This window comes from Emys orbicularis, chromosome 3 (assembly GCF_028017835.1).
Source record: "Emys orbicularis isolate rEmyOrb1 chromosome 3, rEmyOrb1.hap1, whole genome shotgun sequence".
NCBI classification, from domain to species: Eukaryota; Metazoa; Chordata; order Testudines; family Emydidae; genus Emys; species Emys orbicularis.
Window position 1 is genome coordinate 154422150 of NC_088685.1, and position 10901 is coordinate 154433050.

General features: G+C 47.7%; 1 protein-coding gene across 1 annotated transcript in view; it reads right to left on the minus strand.

Annotated features, from left to right (window-relative positions):
- Positions 1 to 10442, minus strand: part of KCNK17 (potassium two pore domain channel subfamily K member 17) — a 52090-nt gene extending 41648 nt beyond the window's left edge. Inside the window, exon 1 of the mRNA XM_065401589.1 lies at positions 10212 to 10442. Within this exon, the coding sequence (XP_065257661.1) occupies positions 10212 to 10442 (231 nt within the window). The remainder of the gene's footprint in view (positions 1 to 10211) is intronic.
- Between the last annotated feature and the right edge of the window lie 459 nt (positions 10443 to 10901).

Here is a 10901-nt window from a genome sequence, read left to right on the forward strand (position 1 = left end):
GCAAAGGTTTCCAGGGTAGACCTGGCTTAATAGAGAATTATGTGATCTTGTCCAGTTGTGTATAATCATGGTACCCTAACCCATTAGTCATAGGTGGTGGGGGGCTAAGCCTAAAGGGGGCCCTGCCCCCTCAACCCCATCTATCAGCTCACCAGCTGCCCAGCTGCTACTCCTGTGCACATGCCTAGCTCCGCAGGCGAAGCATGACACACACCACGGGATGCTGTCGTGGTCTCCTCAATCCTTCTCCTAGCAGTGAGGGCCAGAGCAGCGAACCAGGCCCAGGCCAGCACTGTGGACCAGAACAGAGCCACCACTGCCTGGGCTCACTGTCTAACCCCTGTGCCCAGCCCAGCAGGACAGGAGCAGAGCCGCACTGCCTGGGATGAGTGTGGGGTGGGCTCGCTCTCATTCCTGCCCCCACCAGACCTCCTCTCTGCACCAGACTGGGATAGAGCCAGGCCCAGTTGCAACAAACAACATTTTCACCTTCCACCAAGGCAGTTAGTGCTGCTACTGCAGACAGAGCTTACACAGCCTGGAAGACCATGCAGCCCCCTGACTCCAGGGCCATCTGCTCTGGTCAGTGGAACGGTTCCTAGGTCTGATAGGTGGGAGTAACCCCAGAGTGCCTGTGCCTGAACAGAGCTGAATACGCCCTGCTGTAAGGAACAATATTTATTTATTTTTCAGAACAGAACAGTCGGGTCGGGTTGGAGCTGATCACTTTTATGGTGTCAGTGTGAAAACAGGAAGGGAGAGAAGTTTTCTTCCAGTTTTGCTTTCTGAGAGTGGGATGGGGAGTTGCCACCAACCATCTGTGAGAGGGACCTATGTCCTTCACAGCTGCTTAAAGACTATATAGAGATGGTAGGCCAGATTTTGACATGGATTAATGCCTTTTTCCAGGGTGTTCGGGGAAGCCACACCTAAACAAGGCTCTTGCTCAATAAACCATCTTGGGATATTAATTCCATCCTGTCTCAGACCTGCCTTTTGTTGGACAAGTTCTTGAGAAAGTGATGATGAGCCAACCCCTGCTTGCTACACTGATTTATTTGATCCCCATAGTTGGATTCAGATCTGAGTGCAGAACTCAGGCTGCAATATCATCTGTGGTGGCTGATCTTGTAGTTAGACGTCAGCATAAGCGGTTTCCATGCTTACTCAATTAGAGTAATCAGCAGCTTTTAATACCACTGACCACAAGGTACAACGTAACTCATGCGTGGGATCTTATGGGCCAGAAGGAGTAGCCCACAGTGAGTCTGCTCCTTTTTTTCAGAAAGGTCCCACAAGGCTGTACTAGACAACTCCTTGTCCTCCCTGAGGAACTTCGTAGGTAGGTTCCCACACATTTTTACTTCACCATATCTTCTCTTAAAGGTATAGGAGGCCACCAGAGCAGAATTCCAGGTGCACTAGGCTGCATTCTCATTAATGTATAAATAATCCTCACTACTACTGAGCATTTTAATGAACAGCTTCATTACTCTCCCAGTGCCAGACCAAGATAGGGATCTGAATGAAAGTGAATTGGCTGTAGCTCAGCCCAGAGAAGAAAGGGATGCTTGTTACTAAGAAGGAAGCACTGGAGGAATGGGCAGAGGTGGTGCTTGCACCAGCTACTGTAAGTCTATGACGGCCTTTTCCACACTCCCTTTCACAGATCCACAGTGCTCCAGTCTGGTGAGATTCAAGGAACGAGGCAAGATGTATTTATTTTATTTACGTCTTCTTTGATTTTCTCCTTCTCTATCATGGTTTGTGTAATTAACATGCTTCAAATAACATGGCGCTGCTGCAATGCTAGGGACTGGGCAGGCCAATCCAATAAATACAGGAAACAGCTGTAATAAGTTATTAGGGCTACATTTTATGACATGAGAGGGGTGGGGAGCAAAGAGATGAGGGAGGGGGAGAAATGGGAATTATCCTAGTGACCCCACTAGGAAATCATACATTTACAACATTGGAGCAAGGCTGCAAACAAGGAAGCTCCAGGCCCCATGGCTGGGATTTCAATTCATGGATTCTAAGGCCAGAAATGACCATTGTGATCATCTAGTCTGATCTCCTGTATAGCATAGGCCATAGAACTTCCCCCACAAAATTCCTAGATCCTATCTTTTAGAAAAACATCCAGTCTTGATTTTCAAAATTGCCAGAGATGGAGAATCCACCACAACCCTTGGTAAATTGGTCCAATGGTTAATTATTCTGAGTGTTAAACATTTACACCTTATTTCCAGTCTGAATTTGTCTAGCTTCAACTTCCAACCATTAGATCATGTTATACCTTTCTCTGCTAGACTGAAGAGCCCATTATTAAAATATTTGTTCCCCATGTAGGTACTTATAGACCGGGGTGGGCAAACTACGGCCTGGGGGCCGCATCCGGCTTTTCAGACATTTTAATCTGGCCCTCGAGCACCCGCCAGGGAGCAGGGTCTGGGGCTTGCCCCGCTCCAGCACTCTAGTTGGGGAGCGGGGTCGGGGGCTTGCCCCGCTCCTGGAAGCAGCAGCAGCATGTCCCCACTCCGGCTCCTACATGTAGGGGCAGCCAAGGGGCTCCGCACGCTGCCCCGCCCCAAGCACCGCTCCTGCTGCTCCAATTGGCCGGGAACCATGGCCAATGGGAGCTGCAGGGGCGGCGCCTGCGGATGGGGCAGCATGCAGAACTGCCTGGCTGTGCCACTGTGTAGGAGACGGAGTGAGGACATGCCGCTGCTTCCGGGAGCTGCTTGAGGTAAGCGCCGCCCGGAGCCTGCACCCCGACCCCCTCCCATGCCCCAACCCCCTGCCCTCATCCCCCTCCTGCCCAACAAACCCCTTGGTCCCAGCCAGGAGCACCCTGCTGCACCCCAAACCCTCATCCCCAGAGCCCGCACCCCCAGCTAGAGCCCTTCCCCCTCCCCCCACATCCCAACCCCATGCCCCAGCCTGGAGCCTCTTCCCGCACACTGAACTCCTCATTTCTAGACCCACCACAGAGCCTGCATCCCCAGCTGGAGTCCTCAACCCCTCCTGCACCCAACCCCCAATTTCATGAGCATTCATGGCCCACCATACAATTTCCATACCCAGATGTGGCCCTCGGGCCAAAAAGTTTGCCTACTCCTGTTATAGACTGTAATCCACTCACCCCTTCACCTTCTTTTTGTTAAGCTAAATAGATTGAGCACCTTCATTCTATCACTGAATGGTTTCTAATACTTTAATCATTCCTGAGGTTCTTCTCTGAACCTCTCCAATTTATCATCATCCTTCTTGTATTGTGGACACTAGAACTGGACACAGTATTCCAGCAGTGCCAAATACAGAGGTAAAATAACCTCTCTACTCCTACTTAAGATTCCCCTGTTTATTCACCCAAAGATCATATTAATTCTTTTGACCACAGTGTCACACTGGGAGCTCACGTTCAGCTGATTATCCACCACAACCCCCAAATCTTTTTCAGAGTCACTTCTTCCCAGGACAGAGTCCTCCATCCTGTAACTATGGCCTCCATTCTTTGTTCCTAGGTGTACACATTTACATTGAGCCATATTAAAATGCATATTGTTTGCTTGCGCCCAGTTCACCAAATGATCCAGATCTGCCTGTATTAGTGACCTGCCTCTTCACTATTTACCGCTCCACAATTTTTGTGTCATCTGCAAAATTCATCAGTTATTTTATGTTTTCTTCCAGGTCATTGATAAATATGTTAAATAGTGTAGGGCTAAGAACTGATCATTGCAGGAACCCACTTGAAACACACCCACTCAGTGACAATTATATTTTGAGACCCATCAGTTAGCCAGTTTTAAATCCATTTAATGTGCCCCGTGTTCATTTTATATCATTCTAGTTTTTTAATCAAAATGTTGTGTGGTACCAAGTCAAACGCCTGACAGAAGTCTAAGTATATTACATATTCCAGGGTCTTTGAAGAAGTTCAACAACTGTAGCTGCAGCGGAGTCCACAATCCTGGCATACATCACAGCAAAGGGAGTGAGAGAGTCTGGAGAACCAGTTCAGCTCAGGCAGAGCGACGCATCCAGCCTACGTGGCGAACAGCCGCTGCGGGATAGATTTTCTTATGTACCATAAATGAAAGAAGGTTTGTTTCAGGTGTTCTCAAAGCCGGAAAGAAAACTAGGCTTCTTCAAAGTTTGGGATGTTTAGATCCCTTCCTACAGAAACCTTCCTCTTAGCTATGATGTCCCAGTCTTTAATCACTAAAAATGTATGTCTGATTCATGTGTGTGTGATTGGCGTGGTGGGTAGTTGGACGTGCATATGGAACAACTCTAGATCAGAAATAGACAACTGTGGGAGGTGCAGGGGTGGGCTTCATTGCACCAGTGCTTGTCTTGTGCTGAGAAATGTAGTGCAGAAGAAGGGAGAAAAGGAGCCTGATGGGATTGGAAAAGGTGGTGAACACACTTTCAACAGAATGAAAACAATCAAGGGGACCGGAAAGCAAATAATAGTTTATATAACACCAGGCTTAGCCACTTAAGCCATCCTCTCCTGATTATAGAGCCTTTCTCATCTAAGCCATCTGTCTGAACCCATCAACCAGAGTTGTTACTATCTATTGGCTGATTGGTGGTTTGTGCAACATGAGCTGCTGCTTTCAGTCCAGTTCCTTGTGACCAGCTGTCCACATCACACACAGCACCTTTGCTCACAGTCTCAGAAGTATGGCCAAGGATTAAAGAGACCAAGGACACTGCAATGGTTTCTCCCCCTGAGAGGTGGTGTCTCTCCAGGGTACAGCAGAGACACTTTGGAAGGGAGTAGCATGTGGACAAAGCCTGCTCTGCGGTTGTCCAAGCTGTACCTGTTCTGGGGATATGTAATAAACTTTGGCCTCGAGGGCTGTCAATCCAACACCTTTTATGAACACTACCTAATTTATGAAACTAAACGGTTGCCATCAGACTGCTTCTGAACGTTCTTGCCCCTGTGTGCTTTGACTGTTTGCTCCAACCCTTCCTGCCCCGCCCTTCCTTTGTCCTTCCATCTAGCTCCTCCCATCATTCCACTGAACGATTTACATAACAAAATAAAAAAAAAATCACTGAACTAACATGAAATTTGCAACCACCACACTGCATTGCTCACTCTGTTGTATGTTACCTTTCCCCCCCACCCTGTGTCTGCCTTGTCTGTTTAGACTAAGCTCATCAGAACAGGACTGTCTACTACTGTGTTTGTACAGTGCCTAGCTCGGGGGTCAGCAACCTTTCAGAAGTGGTGTGCCGAGTCTTCATTTATTCACTCTAATGTAAGGTTTCGCGTGCCAGTAATACATTTTAATGTTTTTAGAAGGTCTCTTTCTATAAGTCTATAATATATAACTAAACTATCGTTGTATGTAAAGTAAATAAGGTTTTTAAAATGTTTAAGGAGCTTCATTTAAAATTAAATTACAATGCAGAGCCCCCCGGACCAGTGGCCGGGACCCGGGCAGTGTGAGTGCCACTGAAAATCAGCTCGTGTGCCGCCTTCAGCACGTGTGCCATAGGTTGCCTACCCCTGGCCTATCACAACAGAGCCCCAATCTTGGTCAGTTACAAGGCACAACCATAATAAACAGGATGAAAAATAATATGAAATAATATGTTTGTACAGTGTGTAGCAAAACGAGACTCCATCCGCTGTCAGCCCCAGGACTCTACCATAATAAATGCGATTAATCATAATGTTTGGCGGTAACCCTAATGAAAAAGCTTTGTATATAAACAATGCTAAAGAACTTCACAGACTGTGAAATATGTCAAAGTAATTAAAAAGCCCAGCCACTGCTTTTGCTTTTTCATAACCACTGTGTCCAGCTCTTTCCTAATTTGCAAGTAATCAAATTATGTGTCTAGAATACCAACATGATGGTGAGATAGGACCGATCATGACTTTGCCGGGTAACCAGTGGGTGAACAGATGACTGAGGGAACAGGTCATTTTATTTGTTTGTTTTTTGTGTGCGTGAACCACACACAGTATCCAAGCAATGCCACAAAGGAAATTGGAACAGGAACTGGAAGAGAAGGGGGCTCTTGTGTGATTTGTTTGGGTTTTTCATTAAACTCATCATGAAAACCTATTAAACAAAAAATATATAGGGCTATTCAAGATCAGGCAGGGTTTCATGTAGCAGGAAGTCCGGCCGGCACAAGAACCTTCTAATTTAATAACAAGAGAAAGAAAAAAACCCTTTAACTTCCTTCCCCATCTAGGTCCACTGTAGCCCATACAGTAAGGTCCTTCACTGCATGTTGCAGCCAATCTCTGGTCAGGGAGGACGGAGCTGGCTCCAAAACTACCTTCAGCACCACAGCGAACAGTGAGAAGTCAGAGCTCAGAATAGAATCTGGGTCTCCCATTATCACTGCATATGGTAAAACAAATCAGTAAAAACACACCGGAAAGGCCTTTGGGTTCTCGGTGGCACTGTGACTAGCTTATCACTGATCCCTTTAACTGTAAACTTTGTCCTTCTTCTCCCATCCCCCATTACTGTTTGTTACTCTCCTTCATCTAAAAATTGCATTGTAAGCTCCTCAGAGCAAAGGCCATGCCTTTGTATTATTCTGTAAAGCGCCCAGCACCCATTGTGGGATGTAGCAATTCTTCTCTTCTATACAGCTGCTTATCTACACTGCATTCATCACCGTAGTACTGGAGCGCCTTCCAGTCTTGAGCAAAGGGACTGACATCTGTCAGATGTTGCTTGTTCTCTCAAGGATAAGAGTGAGACTTTGAACTTGGGCATATGCTGTGAAATGCAAAACTGGACTCATCGGCTTTATTTCCCACTTCCTCTGGCTAATTAGCTCAACTCAAATTTCACACACTGTTGTTGGTAGAGTTAGCACACAATGTGGATGATATTATTCATTCTATTATGGTAGTGCCGAGTGGCCAGAGTAGGTATCAGGGCCCCCTTGTGCTACTCGCTGTACTGCATATAATAAAAAGACAGCCCCTGCCCCAATGAGCTTACAGTCTATCACTTCTGGGGGTGAGAGAATGGGACAATCAGCATAATAGTGTTTCACAGCATTTAAGGCCAGAAGGGACTATTAGATCATCTAGTCTGACCTCCTGTATAGCACAGGCTATTAAATTTCACCCAGTTAACCCTGTATTGAGGCCAATACCTTGGATTAGACTAAAATATTTCAAGTCCTCAAGAGAATAAACTGTTGTGTGCCACAGGCATAGAGGCCAATGTAATTGATTACATGAGATATGCCGAGATGATCCTAGACGATCCGTGCTGCACACTGTAGAGGAAAGAGGAAAAACCCCAAGGTCTCTGCCAGTCTCATTTGAGGGGAAATTCTTTCCTGACCCAAATCTGGCAATCAGTTTGACCCTGGTCACGTGAGCAAGACTCGACACTAGCCAAGTATCTGAGAAAGCAGATTCTCTGCATCACCTCAGTGCACTTGTCCACCCCATCTGGTGTCCTGTGTACAGCAGTGGCCAATCCCTGATGCCTCAGAGGAAGGTGACACACCCCTCTATCCCTGCCAAGAATACATCTGTCCAATTGTGAATAGGGGTCAGGCATTGTGAAATTCCTTCCAGACCCCTGCAGGTGACTGGCTGAAACCCTGAAGCATGAAGTTTGGTTATGGTCATTGTCTTAATGCAGAGCTGCAAGTGTTATGAGCATGTTAAGGGCAATGTAGAGCTTCCTGTTCTCTCCATGGCACATGGAGAGAGGGATGAACAGTTGGATTCATAGATTCACAGCTCCTAGGCCAGAGGGGACCATCATGACCAACTACCCCAACCTCCCCCCATCTCTCTGCTGCCCTTGGCTGTAGAATTTCTCTCAGAAAGCTATCTGATCTCACCTTAAAGACTACAAGCGATGGTGAGTCCACCACCTCCCCGATGAGCTGTTCCAATGTTGCTGTTTCTTCCTGCTACGAAATTGCATCTCATTTCAAGGTTGAATTTATCTAACTTCAACTTACAGCCATTGGATATTGTTAGATCTTAGTCAGTAAGGTTGAAAAGCCCCCTCCCTATCAGCTACCTTTTCCATGTCAATCCTCACAATCTCTGCTAAGACTCTTAACAAAACTCAGTTGTGATGGTGGGTTTTTTTGCACAGATGAAACAAAAATGCAAAGATTTACCCACGCCCCACTGGGGTCAGGTAGGACGGCACTACCAACCAAACCACCATGAGCATTTGGTTTGGCAAAACCCAAGTCACCTATCTGAAACAGAGATGGGCCCAAACAAGAACCACTTATCCAGTCTCTCGCACCCTCCTGAACCAGAGACGTTTAGGTCAAGTGGGCCTCGCATCCACATCACTCCTGGGTTACATTTTGGGTTTTCCAAACCAATACCTGCCTGATGCAGAGGTTCTGCAAAACCAAAACTGCCCCTGTTTTGCCCATCTCTTTTGTACATGTGTGGCTCCTAGGGGTTTCAGCAAGAATATATTTGCCCTATTTGGGCATTGCAGAGTTGTCATGGAAATATCCTCAGCATCATTTACAAGCATGTTTTTTGTACTGGGTTGTTTGACACTTGTTCTTTCAAATAATTAATAGAAAATTGGAAAAAAGTGATACTTGACGCCAATTAAACTCTCTGCAAAGAAGTTTCCGTATTAATTATTATACGACGTTATCACTGGTAAGATAATGTACGCTGTAATGCATTCTGATTCACTGCTAAAATGAAGCAATACAACCTGCAATTAACCCTTAGAAAACTGGCCAGGATCTTATAATGAAAAATTCTACCACTATCTCTATTCTACCAAGGCTTAAAGACTGACAGTTTACTCAAGATAAATGAGAGGAGAAAGATATTTAGGAATCATCGTAATAAAGAAAATACGGCCAGAGACACCTGGAGAACAGACACGTTAAAAACAACTGCAGAAAAATTACCGGGACAGAATGGCTAAATTTAAATGTACTGGGGAAAATAAATGTTAAAGATTGGGGCAGCCCCACAGTTCAAAGATTGCTCCTAAAAGTGTCACTGGAAATGTCATAACCTCTACTTTATTAATAACAATATTTTCAGCAGTCAGAAGCAAATGGGGGGGGGGGAGAGCAAAATTAAGTAAAATGACACACCAATCTAAGAAAAGGAGGGATGAAATGGCTACATTTTAAGAGACATAAAATGACTTTTAAATACAACAGACTTTGTACAGGTATAAAATGGACTACTGTTGCCTTGATGATTTGGGGAATACATAGGATATTACTAGCACTGGAGAGGTCTGCCTAATTTATGTGCAGATTTACAAATCTAGGGTCCAGGTGATAGCATGTGGAACGCGACTGAAACCAATGGGGCTCCCTAAGGACACACCATCCATTGCAGGAATCCAGCGCTATCTGTAACACAGGTAGGGACAAGCTCCCAGGTGAGGTGTGGGGGTGTGTGAGTTACACATTGGTAAGCAGATGGAAGCAGGTGAAAGGTACACATTAAAACAGAAGGTGTGATTCACATCCGTTTAGTCCCACAGAGTCAAGTACATGGCTAAACAAAACTGCCCTCTGCCAGGCCCTGCAGCAGGGGTAGTCAATAGGCAGACTGTGGGTCAAATCCAGATGGCCAGATACTTTCTAATAGACCCCGAAATCTTTTTATTTACTTATGATCATTATTGTTACTGAGGTGTGAAACACGTTTCACTGGAGTCTGGACCTTGACTACACCTTGAGCAAGAAATTTGGACCTTGACCAAAAATAATTGACTACCCCTACTTTAAGGGCTAATTGCTCAGCGAAGCCAAACAGGCGGCAGGAGGCTAAGGAAAACAGGACACAGAAAGAAACCTTCAAGAAGCCGCTTTCCAAGAAAGCCCGATTGATAAGAAGATATCTGAGGGAAGAGTCTGCATCCTAAACAGGCGCCTGCCGGCCAAGGGATGGACACGCTGATCTCTTCAAGCAGAGAGAGTCCCAAAGCCCCCAAAGTGCCAGCTGTATATGGTGTGTGCCAGCCATGCATTGGTACCGCTCCTGCTGGAGCTCCCCCAGGGAAGGGGCACCACTCACTCAACATCTCACCCAGCTGCCCCCTACTCCTCAGGGACCACGTGCCCACCCAGGGGCTAGGGCTACTTGCCCCTTCAGGGGGAAGCGCACAGCCACCTCCCCTTGGGAGGGGATCGCCAGACCCTCTGCCTCAGCCTCCCGGGGGGAGTCCCCAGCCCCCTACCTGGATGAGGCGCTCCAGGGCCGGCCCTTTCAGGCACGTGTAATTGCCCAGCAGCTCCCACTTGTCCTGCAGCAGCTGCTGCGCCGAGTGGCGCTCGGCGGGCCCCTCCAGCGCCCAGAACGCCGTGCTGCCCAGCAGCAGGTAGCCCACGTAGGCCAGCAGCAGCAGCAGGGTCCCGGGCAGCCGCCACCAGCGCCGCCCGGCCACGGCGTCCCCCTGCGCCCTGCACATCGCACCGCGGCTCCCCGGACTCCGGGCGAGCACCGGCCGGGGCAGCAGGCAGGCAACGCGGGGGGCGGGGAAAGGGCGCTGGGGGCGGCTCCAATGTAGCCCAGGGCCTCCCCGCCTCCAACGCCCTTCAGCGGGGATCAGGGGGACCCAGACCTCTCTTCAGTCTCCATGTCCCGCCCCTCCGCCCCGCTCTCTGGTACCACAGGGGCCTGACCCATGCGGATGTAGTTAGTTTGTTCTGTGGCCAGCATAGGAGCAGCAGTTCTGGGGCACCACCACAATTTCCCAGGGGCCAGATGGGAAAAGCTCCATCTGATATTACTAGTCCCCTGAGCCATCCCTCCCTCTTTGCCACACTCCTGTAGCCCTTTTCTGGGCTGTGCCTCAGGGTTTCCTTTCGGAAGGACGGTGTCACCATGTGCTCCCTAGCTGCAGACTAACAGACTCTTCAAGGGTGGT